General features: G+C 39.3%; 1 protein-coding gene across 1 annotated transcript in view; it reads right to left on the bottom strand.

The window, feature by feature from the left end:
* ATP8B4 (ATPase phospholipid transporting 8B4 (putative)) overlaps positions 1-25508 on the bottom strand; it is a 257286-nt gene that overhangs the window by 51039 nt on the left and 180739 nt on the right. Inside the window, exons 16-20 of the mRNA XM_055088239.1 lie at positions 23016-23204; positions 12697-12812; positions 9205-9369; positions 8110-8221; positions 6263-6368 (exon numbers count right to left, since the gene is read on the bottom strand). Of these exons, the coding sequence (XP_054944214.1) occupies positions 6263-6368; positions 8110-8221; positions 9205-9369; positions 12697-12812; positions 23016-23204 (688 nt within the window). The remainder of the gene's footprint in view (positions 1-6262; positions 6369-8109; positions 8222-9204; positions 9370-12696; positions 12813-23015; positions 23205-25508) is intronic.

Genomic DNA, 25508 nt, shown 5'->3' with positions numbered 1-25508 from the left:
CATCTCACATGAACCCTTTTCCGAGCAGAAAAGGGACAGTGTTTCCGGCTCTGCTTAAATTCCCACCGCACTCCCTCCACACAGGCCAGCCCTTTGCCCATGCGCTATAGCTGTCATTTCTTTTTCTTCCTGGAATTCAGCTCTTCAAACACCAGCTGGTCCTGGTCCAAACACCACCAGGAGGGAAAAAGCGACACATAACTCCCTTCGTGGAATATGAATTATACATTTTTGCAGGCATGATACACAACACTTTACTACAGAATACAAGTAACAAATGCTAAAACAGAAGAGTGCCTGATTTTTCCAAGCTCTGTAATGAAGGGCAGCCTGTTACAATGTTGGCATGCAGAAAGGTATTATCGGTTGAGGCGACTTTGGCATTCACAGCCCCATGCCACCACAAACACAGCAAAGCACAGTTAGGCCCACGTTGGCTTACATGCAATCTATAAAGAAAAGAGATGGTAGGAGAAAGAGTCATTTTGTCAGTCTTAAGGCGCTCTATATTCAAACCTTAAAACGACCTGTTAAGAAAATAGATTGAAATCATGACGTCATGTTTAGACGAATACAATTTTGACTTTGATATGAGCATTGGGCTTGAAACCTGGAGATCTGGCTTCAGGCCCAAGGTCTGCCTCTGATATCTCATATGCCCACAGTTGAGCTATCTGACCTCTAGCCACTTGATTAGTCAGTTACAGACCCAGGCGAGAACCCAGGTCTTCAAATTCCTAGTGCTCTGTCTACTGCACCAAAAGGTTTACACATAGCTAGCCACAGGCTGCCTCTAGGTTGGGAAAAAGGCATAGTGCTAGAGCACCAGTTAGGGGAAAAGAGTACCCTGCCAACAGTAGAGAAAGGGAGAAAGTACATGAAATTTTGATGTCAAGCCCGAGTTTCATCCCTTATTAACTGTGTGACCTATAAGATACTCAACCCCTGAAGCAGTACCTTTATTAGAATCTAGGGTAATGATACCAGTGAATCACGCTGGTTGATACCATTATGAAAACTCGGGCAGCTGTACCAGGCTGTACTGGAAGGTCTCCAATATTACTGAGTACTCTAAAATTTTACAATTTATGATAGAAACTAAACTTACTAAAACATTTTGCCGGGGTGACTAGAAATTGGGAATTAGGAACAAGGTGCATTTTGTTTGGCCTGCATAATGTTTAAAAAGAATCCGTATGAATTTACGGACAACGTGTTGTTCGCCTTCACCAAAGCCCCAAACACTCCATAAAGCCTTGTACAGCCCAGATCACACAACTAATATTACCTGCCTGGCCCTGGAGCCATTTGCATTTATGAACCCTGCTCATTCAAACAATAACTTTCCATCAAGTAGGTGTGCAAAAAATGCAATATGTATTTTGTTGATTAAAGAGGAAATGTCAGTTCCTAGGTATATCACTAGGATACTACTCAGAAGCAGTAGAGTCACTTCATGGTTTAATTAATTTTCCTAACAAGAAAACATGTGATCAATGCAACAAAAATGAAACATGTAATGGGTTTGCTTGTCAGCCCAAGTAAAATTACATCCTCAGTCTGCTTTTCTTTGGGCAGAAGACATATGTATTGAAGAAATGTAATCAATGCAGTAATCTTTGGAGAAAGCATAACAGCGTTTAATTGTAGATTTCTGGGCATGCCCTGAATACTAAAGCAGCTATGGCAGCAAAGTTAACCCAGGACTCAATGTGTCTAAAACATTTTCATGACATTAAATTTGAAACAAGCTGTATGCATGCATGATATTCATGAAAATTACATATCAATGTTTATGAAATAATTGAAACATATTTGACAGGTTTAAATATGAGCATTTAGGTCATTTCCTCCCAATAGTTACTATCATTTAGATCCTATTCTTCTGATACTTCTTTTTAATGTTTTTGCAGGAACTCCCATTGAACTCAAAGGTGTAACACAAGAAAACTGAGTGGTGTAAATTTATGATTTCAATATTTCATCCCCAAAACCATGGGTTTAAATATAAGTAGCCAAGATTAGGATTATAGAGAGCAGTACCTCCAGTAATAACTTTTCTTGGATGCTCTTTTTTCCCCCTAACATTAAGCAAATGCACACTATAAATGTATTGATTCTTCTCATACAGAATTTTCTATCATTCATTGCCTCTCTGTTGTAGAGTTTCAGAATGGGGTAATCTCCAAATCTGAGTTGAAATAAACATTATTTGCCAGCAAGTTAAACAAGGTGGCCTCAAGAGTCCTGAAATAATTAGTCTAGATGGAAAATCTTTATTTTTTTCCCTCTGAATATTTTTTTCTTCTCACTAAAAAAAATGGAGATAATCTTTTGGCTTTTTTCCTAATTGTAAAAGTATTGTATGGACACTATTACAACTTCAGATAACACAAAGAGCCATTAAGAAGAAAGCAAACATGATCCATAATTGTATCACCAAGAGAGAACAACTGTATGTATATGTTCTCGAGAACTTGATGTGGAAGTAGGTAGATAGATATGGATATAGATATATAGTGTTTTATACGTATACATACATATATACATATATACTTTTTTTGAAAAAATGGATCATGTTATGCATGAAATTTCATAAGCTCATTTTTCACTTAACTATATCGTGGACATCTTCCAATGTCAAAAAACACATAATCACTTTTAAGACTGCATAGTATTTCACTCCACCTATATGTCATAGTAATTAACAGAATCCCTGTGGCTGGGTATTTGAGCAATTTCTAATTTTCTATTATCATAATCGATGCCACAATATGTATGTATGTATACAAACACACACACGTACACACATACATACATTTGTCCATTTATTTTTCTTAATGACAATTCCTAGAAGTAAGAATCATTGGGTCAAAACTGTGCACATATATAATTTTGAAATATATTGCTAGGTCACCCTCTAGAAAGTTTCTACCAACTTACACTCCCAACAACAGTATATAGGAATTCATATTTCTCCACATTCCTTCCACATAATGACAGTTATGTCACCTACTTAGTCAACCACACGTGGCTAGATAAAATCTTGAGAAATTAACTTTGTTTCCCCACCCCTTGCAATTACCACGGCCACCACAGGTGACCCTCTCTGTTTACTCAGAAACATACCTTGCCTCGGGGGATCTGACAGAGCCAAATACAGAGAAAACAAAAGAGTCAAGATTTTGTTTTCTGAGTACCAAAATGGACTCCTGAAACTCATAGCAGCATTGTCATCCTGAATTCCAGCAATCTGGAATTCCACTAATTGGGCTTTTTGCGAGGGAAGAGAAAAGTTTCTTCAAGCGTCAAAAAACTAATCCTTAAAGAAATCAGGGCATAAAATGTTGCCCTAAACAACCGACTAGAAAAAAATGACTCCTTTTCTCCATTTCCCATCCAGCCTAGAGGAGAGGGACTTTGAAGAGGAGGTTAGATGCTCGTGAATCACTAAAAGAAGCCTGGGTGCTGACCCACACCCTGGACTGGGAGTGGATAATGGAATTCTCAGATAAGTTTTTGGGAATCTGAGTATGGACGCGTTGCCACTGAAGCATGGTGACATGGAGGGTAGTAGAAGAAAGGGATTTCAGGAAGAGAGGTAACCATGTGAGAGCCCGTCTCAGACACAGAGAGGTAAGGAAGAGCCCCTAAACTTCCATGTTTCCCCAGGAGGATGCGGAAGTCAGCCAAGAGGGACAGCCAGCAACCCAGAGACCAGAGACCAGACAGGGACACAGAAATGGGAAGTGCCAGATGCCACAGGATAGACGCTGAGGATCAGTGACAGGTAATGCAATTGCACATCCTAGACGTGAACTAAATTTACCCAAAGTGCCTAACTTAATTGTTCTGTCATCAGGCAGAAAAGGGGTTCAAGTTCAGTTTTAGAAAATTTAATGAGTTTCTGTTCTTGCACAGCTCAGTGTATTCCAGGCTGAGAATTCAGACAAGCTAGAAATGACAGAGCCTCCTTCTACGTCTCTTCACATCAAATCGAATTCCAAGTCCTATCCATTCTACCTCCGAAACAGCTGTCAATTTCATTCCACTTTTTCCTTGCCCGTTCTTACCACCTCGCTGCCTCAGTTCAACCCTCATCATCCCTAAACTTGAGAGTTCCAGTAGCTTCCTGATCCGTCTCTCCATCCCATTCATTTTTCTGTCAAACATACTCCATCTATCCTGCCACTAGAGTGTTATTTCTGAAGTGCAAAATTGGATTTGTCTCTTTTCTGCTTAGAAGTCCTCTCCATCCATCCAGTACCTTCAGGATAAAGTATATTCACTTTGGCTTATCACTCAATCTATCACCACTTCATCACTGAAAAATTATCCCTGCCCATAACTCTGTAGTACACTCCAGCTACAACTTGACAGGTTGCTACTGGAATATAACATATCTTTCACATCTGTATGCCTTTGTGTGTGCTGTTCCATCAACCTGCAATATTGTTATTCAATGTAATCAACAGAGGAAGAGGATCCATAAAATTTGTAATGGGAGTCAGCATGTTGTTTTCAGTATCTTAAGAAGGTTAATGAAAAGTGTAGAATTTTCTATGATAAGAATGTAGAGACTCCCTAACTTTTTAAAGTTTTATTTTCCTTTCAGCTACCTTACATCAACCTGGTGTAAAAAACTGCTATATCACACTGGTTAGAAGCTGTGACTGAAGATTATGTGTGTCTTTGCCAAATAAAAATTAGGAAATCTAATTAACTGTGACTGATATAATTTTATTATTATTATTTATATAATTTTAGTAATAGACTCCATAGGGTCTATTGGGGAAATATTTTTAAAAATTAGTCCTTTTTGGTGGAAAGATTGAGAACAATGGCTGAAGAAAGAGGGCAAGAGGAAGGGAGGAAGTGGAAAGAGAGGAGGGAATGCAAGAAGGATGCTCACTGAATGGCCGTAAAGCTTTATGTTCTTATATTAATCCCCCAAATAAAATAATTTATAAGGTAGGTATTTGTATGTTTTCCCACTTTACAAATGAGGAAACCAAACAAAGAGAGGTTGAATAGCATCTCAAAAGTCACTTAGCCAGCCAGGAGCACGAAGACAAGATTCCAACTTGGCTCCAGTTAACACAGAGTCTGTACTCTTCCTCTTACACCTGCTGTCTCTCCCTGAAATCCATTCTGCTCTAGTTGCTAACCTGGTGTCTGACCTCAAGTGAAGCATACATATGCCTCAATGACCGCATTTTTTATATTAGCTATTTAAAGAGAGTAAGAATACACCCAAGGTGTGTTTAGAGAGACACGTGACAAGTGAGTGGGTGCACAGGCTCTGGGGCCACGCTGCCTAGATTCAACCCCAGCTGAACCTCTGACTGGCTGTGAAACTTTGGGCACATTATTTACCCTATGTGTGTCTCAACTTCCTAATCTGTAAAACAAGGATAATGATAATGCCTTCCACTGAGTTGCTTTGAGAATGAAACAAGAGAATACATGTCTACTGCTTACCATAGGGTCCCAGGCACTATCTCAAAGCATTTAGCAATAGGCTCGTTAGAATCTTGATCTGTTTACATCTATCTTCCTTCAGCAAGAGTTAAATTCCCCCCAAAACAAAAAGTCATTGAAAGAAAAAGATTTTCTTGAGGTAAAAAATTTAATTACTATTAATTATTAAATAAATTGTTAATATTTTCCCAGTAGACCCTATGGACTCTCTTGTTAAACTTATAGAAATAATAATAATAATAAAATTATGTCAGTAATCATGAGATTTCCCAACTTTGATTTGGCAGATACATATGCAGTCTCCAGTCATAGCTTCTAACCAGCATGATACAGCCGTTTTCTACAGTGAGCAAGACAGTGTAAAAAAGTTGGGATATTTCATCTATAAGTATCAAGTGGGGTGCTGACAGTTAAGGCTTCCTTTCTTTTCAAAGTTCAGGAACAAAAGTTAAATGATGGAGGCACGTGAAGGAAGCCCATCGTGCCCCACTGCTGTGCTGAGGTGGCTGTGTTAGCCCCTCGAGACTGTAGCAAAAGCGGCAAAGCAGTTGGCCTCTAAGCCATTTGGCCAGACCCAAAGTGGGCTGAGTTTAGAGAAGCTCCTACAAGCACCAGCAAGCAAAAATTGTTATAAGACAGCACTTTTTGAAGTTCTGGGGAAATAATTAGGCAGACTTTTAAAATGTTCTTCTTCAAAGGGGATTTTCCTCTTTCTCAACTATCAGATTTTCCTTTCCCCTCCCCCTCCCTCTCTTCCTTTCCTCCTTCCTCTAGCACTTACCTGAGTTCTTCTCTGACCTCCATGGCTGTGTTCCCTGCTATGATGAACACATCATTCATGTCATCAGTCAGCATGTTGCAGGCATAGCCAATATTGATGGCAGTTTCTGATACATAATAAAGCCGACTTCAGTTAGAACATTACTTAATAACATAAGTCCCTTTTCATAAAAGTTTTGAGGCCCTTGCTCTATTTCCTTATAGCCTATAGGCCTCCTTAACTTCAAAAAGAGCATGATCGGTGACAAAATACAAGAAGCCCAGGGAGAATTCAAAGATTTGTTAAATCCATGGAGAAATAGCAACATCTGTGAATCCTCAGCATTCTCATCTAGTTTTTTAAAAAAACTTTTTGATTCGCAGAATGAGTACTCATGAAAATACCCCAATATCTTGTGATTAGTAAAATGTATACATTTAAAAAATTTTACCAGAAGTCTCAAATACTGCCTTTAGAGAGCTGAAATACTAAACTTAGCTATTATTCAATCTGATATAATAGACAGATTGAAAAAAAATCTCACAAAATGTTCAGTTGAACAGCAAAAATGATCTTACAAAATTTTTTAGTTCTTCCACATGCAACATTGCCATATTTCCATTAAGTGAATAGAAATTTGGAATTTGGCTATCACCTCAAAAAAAACCAGAACTGCTGCTACTAGATAACTAGAGTATTACATGATATCGACCAGTCCTTCCTCTAATTTTGTAGAAATGGAGCCTAGGATAGTTAAGTACCCCCTTTCATCTGCAATATAATCATCTGATTCTAATTTTACTGAGTCGTTAGACTTCAGCGAATTCTATAGAATCATTAGGTTTGTCCTAAGTCAAGGAAGACAATTGATAAAACCTCAGCATGTCCTTTGCAGAAACCACAGAAATGAAAGCTAAACAGTAAACTTGTGGATATTCATAACTAATTGAACAGCTGTACCCACTGATCAACATCAAACTCTAGTAAGTCTAATAACACAACAGAGAGCTCGACTCTCTATGGTTTATTTTTTGTAATCAGTGATTTGAGTGAACATATAGAGAACTGATTTATCATATCTGCAAATACTCCAATGTTCTAAAAAAGTTAGATAGAATCTTAAAAATGTGTGTGCCAGTTAACTGAATATTTCTGGTCCACTGATGGCCAAGCAGAAAATCATTTTTCTTTTAACCACTGCTAGCAATAGATCCAAAATGTACTGATCCCCTTTTCTTTCTTAGGAAACACAGTATTCTGAACGTAATGACTCTTTCTCTGATGACTTGGCGTATTGTCACGCCTGAAAGTGGGTCAGCTCTCCTTGTACAACTGCATGGGCCATCCTGGAATTCAGCCAGGTTGCACTGGTACAGCTGTGGTAGTTGTTAAAATACCAAAATATTTCCATACCAGCTGATAAACACCTGCTTCCTTGAGCCTCTCCAAAGCCTACCCCTCCTCTAAGATTCCCAAACCTTCCTACCATGAACAAACTAAAGAAGTAATGCTGAGGTCTCCAATGTCCTGCTTCAGAGCTGTGCCACTCCCTCTCCTAACCAGGAGCAGTGTGCATACAAACCAATAGTTTAACATTTTTAATACCATTGTTGCCTATGGGTATAACTATTATTTTTAAGAGGCAATTGAGCTGAAACTCAACTAGCCCCAGGGTATACTATAGAAGATATTTTGTTAGTTTGATAGTAAATTCTTGCAATATATGAGCTTTCCTTTTTGTATTTCAACTCTTTCCTATGCGGAGGACTGGGCAAATGTCTCCTTAATTAAGCTTTCTGGCTAATTAAAATTTTACCACAGAAATTATTGCCCCCTTGTCAAAACATCATCATCTATTTTCAAATTACCTTGTTTGTCTCCTGTTAGGACCCAGATCTTAATATTGGCTAGTGATAAGCTTGTAACTGTTTCAGTAACACCCTCTTGTAACTTATCTTCTACAGCAGTGGCACCTAGTAGCTTCATTAAAAAAGAATACCTCATGTTAATGCATGCAAAAAATACCCATAACATCCACGGCTTTCAATCACAGAGTTTAGAGGTCAAGGGACATGAATTGAAGATGGAGAGGATGATGCACTGATATAACAAGCATCCTATTATGTACAGAGGTGGGCTGGCAAGGAACCTAGAAGGAGGTTCCCTAATCAAGGCTACTGATGGGCATTCCAATTAATGCAGAGATCCTGGGAGTTAGAATTTACATGAGGGATCTGATATGCTCAGATAACATATAAGGATAATATGATAATATGGACTTCTAAGGACTTAAGAATCCCCCAGTTATATTAACATGGAAGGGCACAAAGGAGAGCCCTCATCTCAGAGTCAGGATCACAAAAAAAGTAGAGCCATTCTCTTAAATTAACAAACCATCAGATGCCATAAACTAAAAAGTGAAGGTTCTTGTGCAACATTTCATCCAAAGATGAGCAAGGTGTGCTCCCTAGTGCCTCACAATAGCTAAGCATCCTGGCCACTAGGGCCTCAGGGAAGAGTGGTTTCTAGAATATATCACACTCTGGACAGTACAGATATCATCAGAATCTCATGGGTCTAGGATGGTTTACAGCTACAGCCCCACTCTTCATGGCAAGTTTCCCTGCTCTAAAAAGGTGGGTTATAAAGCATGGAGGAAAAAAAAAGAAAAACACACATAACAGCAAACAAAACATGACATACCAGAGGCTGACAAAGAATAGGGAGTCTACTACCTTCTACTCTTGGGGGACTTGCAATTGCATAAGCTACTGTTAATAGAAATAATCCTGTGGCCACAAATTGCAAGCTCAAAGTCAACATATAAAGCATGATTCATTGTTTGAAAGAGTAACATCTGCTGTGTGCAAGATGATTTAGCCAATGGGTTATTCCCATGCTAGATCTCTAAACACATATTATCCCTTCTGTAAACACAAACCATCATGCTTCTAAACTCATACCATCAAATCCCTTTCGATTACTTCATACAGCCCTGCTATCCGTTCATCCCTCTCATCTATGGCAGCGTTTGCATCTTCAAGCATCTTATGCCACTCTTTGAAGTACTTGTCATCCAGATCTCTGTATGCGATGGCCAAGGTTCGAAGGCCTTCTCCTGCAAATTCCTGCCAGGGCAGACGGAGACTTAGGAACCCTCCCAAAACAATAATTACAGCAATAAAACAACGACGACAATAATGAGTAAGAAGTTTTGCACTCAAATTCATTTTATCTCAAGAGCACTACTTAGTCATCCTGACCTCCAACTTTCTAATCCCCTTGGAAAGGGGAGATGATATTTTTTTTTTGATATTTTTATTTTGTGTTTTGTTTGGGTTGAAACATTCAAGGGACCTAGCATTCCCCCTTAAGACTGCTGAAATGCCCTCTGAAGGGTCCTAGTTGAGAGGTGATCAATGGTGCCCATGACATGAGATAACCATTTGAAGCAACATATTGGTTTCTAACCTATCCTCTGCCTGAAGGAAGCACTGCTGGCAATGTGAGGGACCCAGCCTGTTTCAAGACCTATGGCCCTCATTTTTTAGGGGAGAAGAAAGGACCCTCAGAGGAGCCATAGCTCTCAAATCAAAGGTAGGAGGCTCTCTCAAGGGGCTGCAGCACGACATCTCACCAAAGTCTTGTCACCTTCCTCCTAATAATACAGCCACATCTAAAATTAACTCTGTCCTACTTGTGTTTATGTTTGAAATTTTCCATAATAAAATACATTTATTCAATAATAGATGAATAAATAGATGTCAGGTGATAGAAATTTAAGGATATAAATTAAAGTTATAATAATAACTCTAGGGGAAAAGTGAGAGAGAAAGGCAGAAATGTTTAATATAAATGTTCACTTCTGGGAAGTACTAGAAACGGAGGCTGACTTTTACTTTTCATCCTAGAACTTCTGTAAATCTTTTTCTGCTATATTAAAGCCTAATTTTAATAATAAAACTGAAAGTTTAAAGAGACAGTCAAGTCCAGTTAGTTTTTTAAAAAATCATTATTTTTCTAGAAACTATTTTCTGTGGAGTTAGTATTTAATAATAGGTCAAATTTATCAGAGGATCATACTCTTCCTTTAGTGTCTCAGGAAGCGAACAATCTTAAATTATACCTCTAGTGCTTTATCCTTCTAACATGAAAATAAACAAATAAAAATAGGAGGCTGGTAGTTGCTAAGTGTTTTACGCAGCTGCAATAGCTAGAAACATATGTTGAATGCTTGGAGAAATGCTAAAAACCTCCCACTTTGCCTAGGCCTCCGGTGGTCATTTTATGGGCCTCTACACTGTAAGCGTTTTCATAGCCATTTCTGCTCCTTTGGGCATTGCCACGGAGCGTGTCTTCTCTGTTGTGTTCTGGCTTATGAGACAGACACAGGTTTGCAATCAAGCATATATTAAACCATGACACACCCTAATTAGGTAAATGGAAAGAAAAGTCAGTGCATACTGCAGTGATGTGATTTAGCCCAGAGAGACCATGAGAAAAATTATCCAAATTTATCTCGTAGGCAGTTGGTAGCACTTTGGATACTGCAATCACATTGTACAAGCCCTCCTCCAAGACCACCACTGGGTCCCCTGCTGATCTGAAAATCTAGTTACTGCCTTTTATAAGGATCTTTTGTCCTCTTAATTTGTACAAACACTCCTTTGACTTTCTTTTTTAACATCTTTATTGGAGTATAATTGCTTTACAATGGTGTGTTAGTTTCTGCTGTATAACAAAGTGAATCAGCTATATGTATACATATATCCCCATATCTCCTCCCTCTTGCGTCTCCCTTGCAACCCCACTGGGCATTACAGTGCGTTTCTCTTCGTTCTGCACAGCAGTGAATCAACTCTAAGATGACACTACAAAAGGGGACAGATGATTTAAGTTATTTAATTAGTGCATGAAACACAAGTTGAATTCTAAATGAACATTTGAACAAGGTCGTTTCCTATCATTAAACAATTCAAAAATCAATAATTAAATATAAATTTAAAACCGCAGAATTCAGAAGTCAAAATGAATAAAGTGAATGAAGCGAAAGCAAGTCAAATTGACACTACCTGGAAAATAAATCTTTTGCATAGAAATATAAAAAGATCAAATTTGGCTTCCCATACTTTAGTATGAAAATCCAGGGCCTTGGTGTTTGAGCAATGGCAAAATCAAATACTTATGATTCCAATGTTGTCTTCATAAAAAAAAAAAAAAAATTTTTAAAGACCATGCTAGCCTTCTGGAAAAGATTAAAAGAAAATCAAGAATGCTCTATTGGAAAGACAAAAACAATAGCTATGTTTATAACCAATATTACCAAACCATCATTCTTTAAACTTAAAGTCAGCCAGAGTTTTTTTATTTGTTTGTTTGTTTAAAGATTCAGGGAATGTTTTATATTAAATATAGGGCTTGGCAAAGAAAATGAATCCTCAATAGTTGTTTTTTTTGGGGGGGGGTTTAAAATTTTTTAATCTTTTTTTTAACATCTTTATCGGAGTATAATTGCTTTACAAAGCTGTGTTAGTTTCTGCTGTATAACAAAGTGAATCAGCTATACGTATGCATATATCCCCATATCCCCTCCCTCTTGCATCTCCCTCCCACCCTCCCGATCCCACCCCTCAATAGTTTTTTAAAGGAGAGAAACCAAGGAGGAAATAAGAGTTTTGAGCAATTGCCCTTAAATTTCATATTGGGTTAAAAAGAACCTCAAACAAATAGAGAGACCCTTGAATCTCAGGTTTAAATCAGATAATGTTCATATTAATTCATAGACTCTTACTCTTTTGCAAAAAAAAAAAAGGTGTGCCAAAGACCATCCTGCTCCTTTTACAAAGCTTTTGGAAAGCAACTATGCATAGTCTTGGGATGTATGCATTTGGTAACTTCAACCTAGGGAACACTAGTGACTCATCATGATTTATGACCTGAATAAAAGAACGCTTAGAGGAGAAAGTTGGCTACAGAGATTGTTTTCCCCTCACCATATAAACATGACCCTGAACTATTCCCTGGAGGTAACCATAAGAGATTCCATTAGTACCAGACACATCGGAACCCAAGGGAAAGCAACTCTCCTGTTTCTCTTCCCTAAACCAGTCCAGTCACCCAGGTGAAACAGTCCCCAGCTGTAGGGAAGTTAGAGCAGGTTTCCCTTGGGGTCTTGAGTCTCCTGGCCGGAGTTCAGGAGCCCACACTCAGTGGCTACTTCTCAGCTGCTGTGTGTTAATCCACCCGCGGTGAGACCGACCAGACTCTCAGCAGGGTAGGGGGTAGGTCCACGTGCCAGTTTCTAAACATTCACTGGCACAGTTTCCTGTGGAACCGTTCTTCACATGCTTTCTATTTCAGAAGTCAGATCATTTAACTGATATTTAAAAAATAAGACCTAACCATAGGAAGCAGCCAAAGGGCCACCGTGCTAACCTTATGACAGAGGCACTTACACTGAGATGGTCTGACGTCAAAGTCTGGAGGTCTTCGTTGGATGGATGAAGTCTTTCAAACAGAATAGTGTCTGCTCCTTTGGAATAAAGCTTTATCTGTCCTTCTGGGTTTCGAACTGAAAAAAAAGTTGGGAAAGTAGATTATATTCAGTGAAACCCATCAAAACTTGACTGTCCCTGGGCTCTAGCCAGGCAAGTTGGAAATGGGCATGTTTTGGCCAGTAGTAAAATATTCAGTGCCTTTGGTTAAAAGGTCATTACCTAAGTCACCTGGCTTTACTCCTGTTTTATTAACTTAGAAATATTCCATCTACAGGAAAAAATGTTTTCATTCTGATGTGTACAACCTTGTTATTTTCCTTGACTACTATTTCTGAAGGGCTGATACATTTAAATTAAGCCTTCTGTATTGAGCAGAACTTAGAGCTTTTTTTGCCTGTCTCCTAATGTGAAATTCAAGACTGACTGTAGGAAGCAGCTATCAGTGTCATGCCAAATGATCTCCATATGGAATTCCAGCCATTCAAAGCCATGGTTTATGCATTAGTTCGCAGACCTTGCTGACATATTTCTTCATTCCCTTTACTCCTTGGAAAATCCCTTTCATTCTTGGGTCACAATCCTGGCTACAATCACACTTCACAGGGGGCTTTCAAAATTAAAGTTTCTATCTTCTTCCCACTGGCAGTCTATATTAGTAAGGCTGTGTTTTTAACCTGCCCCCCAGGTTTGGGAATGGCAGCCTTGACTAGGCTCCAATCCTTCATCTCCAATCCTCGTGCCTTCCCCTGGCTGTTGCACATATTGCTGTCAGACAAATCTTTCTTTAAGCTAATCTTTTCTTAAGCCTACCTTTTCAGGCTTGGTTTTACAGCTTGGCAGACACCAGACACCTAATTATTTATTGAATGAACGAATGAACGACATAGCAATGTATTTCTCCCCTACTATTTCTGAAGGGCTGATACAATCTAGGACAACTGACTGTGTCACAACTTCATGGTCTGAACACTTACCCTCACAAGCTTCATCCAGTCAAAGATTATTACATGCTTTCCACTCAATTATACCTTTTCTCTAAAAATAGAATGCCTCAAAACAGATGAACATAAATATTGACTACTATTAGTTTAAGAGATACAAAGTTTAGAGCTTGATTTAAAGGAATATAAATACCATAGTACAATAAATTACTTTTCCCTCTAATCTTTTCTTTAATTGAAGTATAGTTGACATACAACATTATGTGTTACAGGTGTACAATATAGTGATTCACAATTTTTAAAGGATATACTCCATTTATAGTTATTATACAATATTGGCTATATTCCCTGTGCTGTACAATATATGCTTGTAGCTTATTTTATACCTAATAATTTGTGTCTCTTAATCCCCACCTTTAAATTTCCCCTCCCCGCTTTCCTCTCCCCACTGGTAACCACTAGTTTATTCTCGATATCTGTGAGTCTGCTTCTTTTTTGTTATATTCACTAGTTTGTTGTATTTTTAAGATTCCACATATGAGTGATATCATACAGTATTTGTCTTTCTCTGTCTGACTTATTTCACTTAGCATAATACCTTCTAAGTACATCCATGTGGTTGCAAATGACAAAATTTAATTCTTTTTTATGGCTGTTTATTGTATATACCACAAGATATATACCACATCTTCTTTATCCATTCATTTGTTGCGGGACACTTAGGTTGCTTCCTCTAATCTTTTTTTTTTAAACATCTTTATTGGAGTATAATTGCTTTACAATGGTGTGTTAGTTTCTGCTTTATAACAAAGTGAATCAGCTATACATATACATATATCGCCATATCTCCTCCCTCTCGCGTCTCCCTCCCACCCTCCCTATCCCACCCCTCTAGGTGGTCACAAAGCACCGAGCTGATCTCCCTGTGCTATGCGGCTGCTTCCCACTAGCTATCTATTTTACATTTGGTAGTGTATATATGTCCATGCCACTCTCTCACTTCGTCCCAGCTTACCCTTCCCCCTTTTTTTTAGATTCCATATATATGTGTTAGCATATGGTATTTGTTTTTCTCTTTCTGACTTACTTCACTCTGTATGACAGACTCTAAGTCCATCCACCTCACTACAAATAACTCAATTTTGGTTTTGTTATGGCTGAGTAATATTCCATTGTATATATGTGCCACATCTTCTTTATAAATTCATCTGTCGATGGACACTTAGGTTGCTTCCATGTCCTGTCTATTGCAAATAGAGCTGCAATGAATACTGTGGTACATGACTCTTTGAATTATGATTTTCTCACTTCTTCTAATCTTTAATGACCCTTAGTCAGCACTTAATCTAATCCAATTTCCTCCTAGCTTGAATAGATGTAATGCACCCTGGAAAATTTTTTTTACTGGGATTTGTCTAGGGCTTGTCTTCTCTTCTAAGACCCATGGTCAACTTTTATAATTTCCAGAACATTGTCTCATTCTTTTCTTATACAACAATCCAATTTAATAATTTCCCCCATATTTTCTCCCTCCCATTACCAGAGCTATAAAGGCAAAGTGTATATATCCCACATTTGCCAGTATGACTTCTCTATGACTGTTTATTTCTTATAGTCCAAGGTAGGATATCGGTTCTCAAACTGTTTGGTCTCAGAACCCCTTTACACTCTTAAAACTTCATGAGGACTCCATATAGGTTCTATCTATCAATATTTACCACATTAGAAATTCAAACTGAGAAATTCTATTGTATCAGTAGTCTTAAGACATTAATTATAATATTACCAAAAGAATAATTATTATAATAACAATAAACCTATTATATATTTACATAAATAACAATTCTATGAAAAATAACTATATTTTCCAAAACAAAAACACTTAGTTTGGGGAGGGGCATTGTTTCATATGGTTACAGATATCTTTATTTTATTTATTTATTTTTTTGGCCATGCTACATGGCATGTGGGATCTTAGTTCCCAGACCAGGGATTGAACCCACACCCCCTGCTTTAGAAGTGTGGAGTCTTAACCACTGGACCACCAGGGAAGTCCCTTACAGATCTCTTTAATGTCTGGCTTAATAGAAGACAGCTGGATTCTCATATCTGCTTTTGCATTCAATCTGTTGTATTATCACATGTCATGTGGCTTTTGTAAACCTCCACAATATACTCATGAGAAAAAAATTGAAAGACAAATAACATTAGTATTATTATGAAAATATTTTTGTCCTTGTGCAGCCTCTGAAAAACTATCAAGTTTTCCTAGGGTTCCCCAGACCACTCATTGAGAACCACTGGTCTAGGGAAATCACAGACCGATTTTGATTTGTGCAAATCCCTCACCATCTCTTTGTCTCAGTTTCTACTTGTGAAAAGGAGATGTTTAAACAACCTAACTTCTAAGGTCTTTCTAGCTCTACAATTTTCTGATTTAATAGAGATTTTCCATATCTGCTGCCTTCTCTTAACCCAGCATTAGCCCCTTTAAATTTTGAGTTTATGTAAACCCAATTTCATGGAATCCTGTTTAATCTTACTCACTAAACATTTCCTTTAGCAGCTCAGCAAGTTTTATATCCCTTTTCATTCAAGGCTTATAGTCACTTCTGCTAGGAAATCTCTAGGCTAATAAAATCTCAGTCATTTCAGAAGTTAGCTTTTAAAAATAAATTAAAAATAACATAGCAGTTTTAAATATTCAAGATAACATGTGGGCAGAGCCTGGACAAAGGTCATACATTTTTAGTTATAGAATCTGCTTCCATTGCCTGTCTTTTAAATACTGGTGTTCTTCAGAGATTTACCCAGGATTGACTTCTCCTCCCATCCTTCACACTCTCATTGGGCAGTCACATTCTTTTTATGGCTTCAGTTTTCATCGACAGGATGATTGCTCTCACATGTGTATCTCCTGCCTAAATCCATTTCCAGCGCTCCCTGCCCGTACATCCAACGACCAACTGGACACCTCCTCTTAGATGTGCCCAAGCACATCAAACTCAAACTGGACACGTTATCTATCACCAATGACTAGTTACTCCTCCTATGTCTCCAGTCCTAATAACCAGCTTCAGGACTTCCCTGGTGGTCCAGTGGTTAAGACTCCATCTTCCAATACAGGGGGTGCGAGTTTGATCCCTGGTCAGGGAGCTAAGATCCCACATGCCTCACGGCCATAAAAAAAACTAAAACATAAAACAGAAGTAATATTGAAACAATTTCAATAAAGACTTTAAAAATGGTCCACATTAAAAAAAAATTCTTTGCGGGGCTTCCCTGGTGGCGCAGTGGTTGCGCGTCCGCCTGCCGATGCAGGGGAACCGGGTTCGCGCCCCGGTCTGGGAGGATCCCACATGCCGCGGAGCGGCTGGGCCCGTGAGCCATGGCCGCTGAGCCTGCGCGTACTTTAAAAATGGTCCACATTAAAAAAAAATTCTTTAAAAAAAAATAATAACCAGCTTCAGCATTCACTCAGTCTCCCAAATCAGATATCTGGCCATCACTCAAAGCTCCACCCCCTTCACCACCCAGACATCCAATCGAAACCAAGAACTTCTCTCTGACACCTTCTCTCTTGCCTAGATTATCACATTAACCTAAATGGTTTTGGTTTTTTGTTTTTTTTTTTTTGCGGTACGTGGGCCTCTCACTGTTGTGGTCTCTCCCCTTGCGGAGCACAGGCTCCGGACGCACAGGCTCAGCGACCATGGCTCACGGGCCCAGCCGCTCCGCGGCACGTGGGATCTTCCCGGACCAGGGCACGAACCCGTGTCCCCTGCATCGGCAGGCGGACTCTCAACCACTGCGCCACCAGGGAAGCCCAACCTAAATGGTTTTACTCATTCCCTCCAAACTCTTCTGCAATACAGCCAGAGTCATCTTCACACTACTGCTTAGAATCCCGCAATAGCTTCCTACTGTTCTGCCCTTAGATCAAGTTTGGACTCTTTAACATGTCATAAACAGGGATCATCAGGCCCCTTTTTAGCCTATTTCCTATCCTGCTTCACCATTTTCTCCTGGATGCAACCACAAAATACATTTTTCAATTTCACATTCTCCTTTAGCTTCAAGTTCCTGGAACGTGGTAGGTACTTAATAAATATTTGCTTGATTGAGTTGAATTATAATTATGCAAAATTCGTTGAAAGCAGCAGCTATGCCTTTGTGATACAAAGGAAAGAAAAAAGTCAGAAATGGTTCCAGGTTTATGCTGTAAGGGTAAATACAATAGCAACACTGTGAAGGGTGATGAATAATTCTACTTTGTTATATCTCAGTTGGGTGGCTGTTCATACATCCACATAGAGAAATGCCTGTCACATGTCAGTGTGATTTGTACTTTGATAATCCTTAAAAGGTTTAGAGTTAACAAACCTTTATCTAAAGATCTTGTAAGGGCTTTACAAGGAGCTATTGTAATCTATTCTTTAATAATTATCTGCCACTTGCCCCTATTAATAACTATCTTTGAATTTTATCTCTGTATTTTTATTTACATAATTAGTAGTATTAATCCTTCCAAAACTACATACTGAGATTTACATGCTTATCAATATAGTATATTCTATACCTTTTGACAAAATTCTTTATAGAAATCTATTTTTATTTAGATACCTCTGGATTAAATCAGGGCTGTTGTCCCAGAATGAAAGTACCACTGCTACTTAAACTACGCATTCATGATTCAATGAATGACTGTCAAAAAAAAGAAAACCTCGGGCTTCCCTGGTAGTGCAGTGGTTGAGAGTCTGCCTGCCGATGCAGGGGACACGGGTTCGTGCCCCAGTCCAAGAAGATCCCACATGCCGCGGAGCGGCTGGGCCCGTGAGCCGTGGCCGCTGAGCCTGCGCGTCCGGAGCCTGTGCTCCGCAACGGGAGAGGCGAGGCCACAACAGTGAGAGGCCCGCGTACTGCAAAAAAAAAAAAAAAAAAAAAGAAAACCTTGAAGAAGGAGGAGAAGACCTAAGAGGGGGAGGAAGAGAAAGAGGTGCAGCAGCAAACGTCTGAGGCTTCAGGTTGGGGTGTTGCCCAACCAAGCCCTGTGACAATCATGAGGCTAACATTGTTTTTCACCTTGTTATCAAACAGAGACTTGTCTACCTCGTGGAGTCTCTCTTTCAAATTCCTCCTGATTAAAAAACAAACAGAAATGAAATAAAGCCCGAAGCCTCCATGCATTCTGTGGTGGAACATTACCTTTCTTCATATGGGATCCATTAAGGCAAACATCCGATATTTGTGGTTAGGCTGTGATTTCCCCATAGCCTGTAATGGTGACCAACACTGGGGAAAAGCTAAAAGTTTCCCTGTGTAGCAATCTTAGGTTTTCTCAACACCCTCAGAGCAAAGAGAAACCAGTTCTGGGCCAACCCAACATCAATAACACTTCCCTTGAAGCTGTAAATAGAAGATAGTTCGATAGTTCTTGCTGATACAACATTAGGCCAACACCCAGAGCAGCATATGTGCTCATCAGTAACACTGATAGTGACTGCCTACAGCCTGTTGTCAAAAAAAATAAAAATAAACATCATCAGATGATGTTTGGTTCCTGCTGAGAGCAATCTCCCAGAGCTAGTTTCTAGTAGTTAGAGACCAAAAGCCCTGCTATTACATATACACACATTTTTCAGAGTAAAAATTGATTTAATATGATGATCAGGATATTCATAAGTTACAAGGTGTTGGGTTAAATGTTATTTAATGAACATTCATAGAGAACCCACTGTGTGCTAAGCTCTGTGCTTGGCCCTGAGTAATTTATGAAGACTACGGCACAGCTCCTGCCTTCAGGTAGCACCACTCTAATAACTGAGAAAATCGTGAGCATCCCGGGATTGGCATCACACTGGTGCTATGAACAAGGTGCTCTGGGGAACAAAGGAGAATGCGGTTATTCGGAGGGTAGGAAAAGAATTGAGAGAACAGGTGATACCTGAATCAGACATTACCAGATGAGTATGAGTTTTCCAAGAAGAGAAGAGGAGAAAAGGAGAGGTCTAGGCTGAGGAAATAGTACATGCAAACGGTGTGAAAGTGCACAATGCATGCCAGGAATGGTGAGGTCTAGCGAGGCTGGAGCACATAGTTTCAGGAAGTGGAAGAAAAGCAGCTTGAGGTCAGATGGCAAACAATCTTGAATGTCATGCTAAGGACATCCTTTAAGTTCTAGGAAACCAGCAAGATTTTTTAAGGTGGTGATGGCAAAATCAGGCCAATGTTTTAAAAAGAATACCCTGGTGTCAGCATAGAGGATTCTTTTAAGGGGAAACAGGTTTAAAGATATTGCAATAATACAAGCAAGCAGTGATGAGAGGCTTAACTAAAGCAGTGGCACTGGGAATTAAGAGAAAAGGACAGTAGGCTTTTATGATAAAAATGGGTTTTTGAGGCTATTTTTAGAAAGATTACTCTGTTGCCTTGAGGAGAAGAGACTTAGAAACAGGATGACTACTGAGGATCCTATAGACAAGGCAAGAGATGCTGAAGCCTGAATGAAGAGAGTAGCAGAGTATCTCAGTGGAAAATAATGAGTAGTATTTGAGGATCTCCTAGTCCAGGGCAATGGTTCCCAGACTGGTTCTCTGACCAGCAGCATCTGCATCAACAATACCTGAGAGCCTGTTAGACAAGCAAACTTTTAGGCTTCACCCCAGGCCTACTGAATCAGAAACTCTAGGGCCTAGGCCCAGCAATTTGCATTTTAACAAGCCCTCCTGGTGGTTCTGATGGGAGCTGAAGTTTCAGAATCACTAGCCTAGGGGCACAAAGGAGATGGAAGTATCAAAAGCAAGTGAGCTACAATAGGGATTAAGAGGCTAGATGTTGGAGAAAGATGTTCAAATATTTGAAACCTGGGTTCAGATATTTCCTCTGCATCTTACTGCACTTGTAGCAAGTTGTGTGACAATCTTGGGCAGGATACTTAAAATCTTTGAGCCTTAATTGCCTCATCACCTGATTGGGGGTAATACACTATCACAAGAATTTCATAAAATAATTCATTGTAAAGTGTTCAGTGCACTCACACAGGCATATAGCAAAAGGTAGTTAACAATTTTAATAGGAACTACATAAAGAGCAATAGTTGTGAGAAAGAAAGTTCTATATTAGACATATAAAATTTGAGGTAACTGTAGTACAGCCCCATGGCAGAATCCAGGAGAAGGCTGAAAGAGTGTGTGGGGACCTCAGAGAGAGACTGAAACTGAAGAACAATATGGGAAGGACACAGAACATAGGCAATAGCTACCACCATGTGAGTGGTCAAGATTATCCAAGGAGAGCACAGGAAGTGAGAAGAGAAAAGGACACCAACACTGAAGAGTGGGACAAAGAATAGTCAGCTTGAAAAGGAGCTTGAGAACAAAAGCACAGGACAAGAGGAGAACCAGGAGCCAGCGAGCTCACAGAGGCCAAAAGAGGAGTGTCAAGAGAAGGTCAACAGTCCCGAATATCACTAAGTTTAAAAAGATAGAGAGATGATAGTAGAAGATAGATGTTAGATAGATAGATAGATAGATAGAAAGAAAAAAGGAAGGAAGGGGGAGAGAGAGAGAGAGCTTTCATCCTTACCTCTCTGACGAGTCTGTGCCTCCAGCAGTGCCCTCCATGTTGCTAAATACCATGCAGCAGTCAATTCTCTGCTCTCAGCAGTATCTGACGGTTTACCCTCTTTTTCTTGAAGCATTTTCTTCAGTTGAAACCTGTAATACAGCTCTGTCATTTGCTTCTTCCTTTCCTTTGCTGATACCACACTATCTTCGTTTCCTTTGCTGATACACTCGAGAGAGAAAGAAAAAGGAAAGAAAGAAAAAGAAAGAGAAAGAGAAAGAAAGAAAGAGAGAGGGAGGGCTATTGCATTGGGCAGTTATGAGGTGATTGCAAACTTCTGAGAAGGCATTTCTTTTTGAACAGTGGAAGTAAAAGACTAAGCCTAATAGGCTGAAAATAGAAATCAAGGTAAGGATCAAAAACTGACCTTGAAAAATTAAGTTGTGATGGAAAGAAGAAAAATGGGGTGGCAGAATCAGTGGAGGTCAGAACATGAAAAATATCTTTAAGGAAACAGGATGATGACAGAGTTGCAGGCTGAAGGAAGGAGCCAGTGATGAAGAATAAGGAGCAAGCAGGGAAGGAAAAGGGATGGGAACAGGTAGAATCTTTAGCATTGAAAAGGAGCAAGAGAGTGGCATGGACATATATACACTACCAAATGTAAACTAGATAGCTAGTGGGAAGCAGCCACATAGCACAGGGAGATCAGCTCGGTGCTTTGTGACCACCTAGAGGGGTGGGATAGGGAGGATGGGAGGGAGACACAAGAGGGAAGAGATGTGGGGATATATGTATATGTATAGCTGATTCACTTTGCTGTAAAGCAGAAACTAACACACCATTGTAAAGCAATTATACTCCAATAAAGATGTAAAAAAAAAAAAAAAAAGAAAAGGAGCAAGAGGAATTTTTCTCTGAATCAGGAAAAAGACTGAGTAAAGTTATAGCTTGGGGATGAAGGAGGAAGATGGGGAAAAGGGTAAGGTGATCGTGTGCATCTCTGAGGGCCTCTTTGTTTAGAGAAATAGCAGATGAATTTAGCTTCCAAGAGTAAAGGAGATTCATGGCAAGGTTGAGGACTTGAGGAAAGGGCAAAGATTTAGAACACCTGTTATAAGGACTGGAAAAAGGAGCAAAATAAGAATGAGAGGGACATTGATGCAGCACTGAGGGTTAGCACTAACTTAGGAAAGCATGGACTCATGGTGGTGCTAAATTCAATAATGGGTGATCATCTCCAGCAATGCAAGTGAACAGAGTAAATGGATAATAATGAGAAGACTGATGATGATTTTCACAAAACAACAATATCAACAATAACTGGCATGTGCCAAGTAATTCAGGAACTCATCCTGAGCCAGTGCTGTGTAGTGAATGACCTTCCTTCATAGTCAGACCTCCTAGGTTTAAATCCTAGCTATTCTATCTCAAGCTATGTGACCTTGGGAAAGTTACTCAACCTGTTTCAGTTCTGTTCTCTTTAAAATGGGCATAAAAATAATAGTACCTACTTTGTAGGGTTGTTGTGACAATTAAATCAGTTCATTCATGTATAGCACTTAGACCAGTACTGGACACACAATAAGCACTTGTTACATGTTAGTTATACTCATCATACTGAGTTGAGGCTAAGTTGAGGATAACAGAAGTTCAAAGGTTAATAAATATCACAACTCTCAGCACATAACCAAGAGTAAAATCATCCTTGAGAAGTTTCCATATAACCATAGTACTATCAAGAGATCAAATACTCTCAGCCACCAACCATACCTATGACAGACATCCTTTTTCTGAAATTGTTGAAATCCAAAAAGGCAAGCAATTGATAAGTAACTAGTGTTCCCAATTCTTCTATTGTTATTGTTTCTGGGGTCCGAGACTTAAAAATGAACCCCAAATTTTTTGCAGCAGTCACTAGAGCCCCTTCATCAGGTGATTGAACTTGGTAAATCATCTCTCCTAAAAGGAAAAGAAACAGGTGGATTAAATAACAACAAAAAAAGGAAAAGAAACAAAGGTATTAATACTGAGAATAATAACATTCATAGAACACCAATGCCAATTCCAACTCATTCTATAACACCCAACCCAAGTGTCAGCTCTAGAAATCAGACCTTTTCCACTCACCAACCAGGTGACAAGGTGCCTGTGCTGTGGATCCACAGGACACCATGTATACCACCACTGGAACCCTTGTCATCTTACAGGAAAAGGCTCATTCCTGAGCCTGCCTCCCTACTATGCTGAAAGTTTCTTAGGGCAGAGACCACACCTTTGTATTTTCAGTGACTAGAAATGTGCCATGAAAGTTTCACAAACTAAAACACTTTATATATATTAATGCACATAATCCTCATGGCAATGAGGTAGGGGTTATTAAAATTATCACAGGCATACCTCGGAGATATCGCAGATTTGGTTCCAGACCACTGCAATAAAGCAAGTCACATGAATTTTTTGGTTCCTCAGTGCATATAAAAGTTACATTAACATTATACAGTAGTCTATTATATGTGCAATAGCATTATATATAAGAATGTACATACTTAATTGAAAAATACTTTATTGTGAGAAAATGTTAATCATCATCTGAGCCTTCAGTGAGTCATAATCTTTTTGCAATAGTAACATCAAAGATCACTGTTCACCATGATCACCATGACAAATATAATAATAATGAAAAAGTTTAAAATATTGTAAGAATTACCAAAATGTGACATAGTGACACAAAGTGAGCAAATGCTGTTGGAAAAATGGTGCCAACAGACTTGCTTGATGCAGGGTTGCCACAAACCTTCAATTTGTAGAGAACACAGTATATGTGAAAGCAATAAAATGAGGTATGCCTGTATTTCCATTTTATACTGGTGAAAACTATGACTGAAAATATTTTGTGATTTTTGCAAGATCACACAGCCAGAGGGACAGAGCAGACATTCCAAATTCCTCTTCAGTCTGCTACTAATGATCATTTTATGAGAATGCATACAAGAAATCCCTTGAAATGTAAGGAATCAAACCAGGATGTTAATGATTGGTATCTGGTACTGTGTATGTGTTGGAGTGAGGGTAAGAGGGGAGAAGAGAGGAAAAGAATGAAATGGGGGGGAAAAATCATAAAAATACACTTTAAAAGCAGCATGAATAAAGTAAGCCTTTCTATATAAAATTGTACTACCTTTGTATGTAAAAATAAATTAGAAAAAGTAGGCAGAGCTAGATCCATATTTACTGATTTATACTAATGTCCAAGATAAATTGTTCAGAAAACAAGTTGCATATTAATCTATATATTATGATTCCTTTTTGTTAAAAACAAACCACCTACACATCTACATATATTCATATATATACAAGCAAATAGAAAGTGTGAAAGTATGCACACCAAATGTTAACATTGGTTACCCCTGTAGAGGTGGAATTAAAATTCAGGGAAGGGCTTCCCTGGTGGCGCAGTGGTTGAGAATCCGCCTGCCGATGCAGGGGACACGGGTTCGTGCCCCCGTCTGGGAAGATCCCACATACCGCAGAGCGGCTGGGCCCGTGAGCCATGGCCGCTGAGCCTGTGCGTCCGGAGCCTGCGCTCCGCAACGGGAGAGGCCACAACAGTGAGAGGCCCGCATACCGAAAAAAAAAAAAAAAAAAAATTCAGGGAATAAATTATTAGCTCTGCCTTTATAAATCTTTGAATCGTATGGTTTCACTTGCTACAATAGGCATAAATTAATTTTTGAAATTCCAAAAAGAAAAAAATTAAAGCAATTTCTTGATCTACCCATGAAATGATATGATAACTCCCACTTCTGGCAACACTGTGGAGTAGGTGCCAGGATCAACCTCCCCTGTTGCAAAGAGCTACATAGTCCATAAAGACAAAACATTTAAATATTTTTGAATGCACACAGGACTGGCTAGAAAGCAGTCATTGTTCAGGTCAAAGACTGAAAAAAAAAAAAATGGAATAAATGAAGGGCATTTTCTAAACCAAGAGAACTTGCTCATTGGTTTCCAGTCTCTCAAGGCTTTGGTTAGAAAAGACACAGGCCAGGGAAAGAAGTCTAATGGGAGACCACCTCTTAAAACTGAGCCCCCAGGGGCTTCCCTGGTGTCGCAGTGGTTGCGCGTCCGCCTGCCGATGCAGGGGAACCGGGTTCGCGCCCCGGTCCGGGAGGATCCCACATGCCGCGGAGCGGCTGGGCCCGTGAGCCATGGCCGCTGAGCCTGCGCGTCCGGAGCCTGTGCTCCGCAACGGGAGAGGCCACA

This window comes from Physeter macrocephalus, chromosome 11 (assembly GCF_002837175.3).
Source record: "Physeter macrocephalus isolate SW-GA chromosome 11, ASM283717v5, whole genome shotgun sequence".
Classification (NCBI taxonomy): Eukaryota; Metazoa; Chordata; class Mammalia; order Artiodactyla; family Physeteridae; genus Physeter; species Physeter macrocephalus.
Note: the sequence above shows the minus strand (reverse complement) of the source record. Positions and strands in the feature narration are given on the sequence as shown.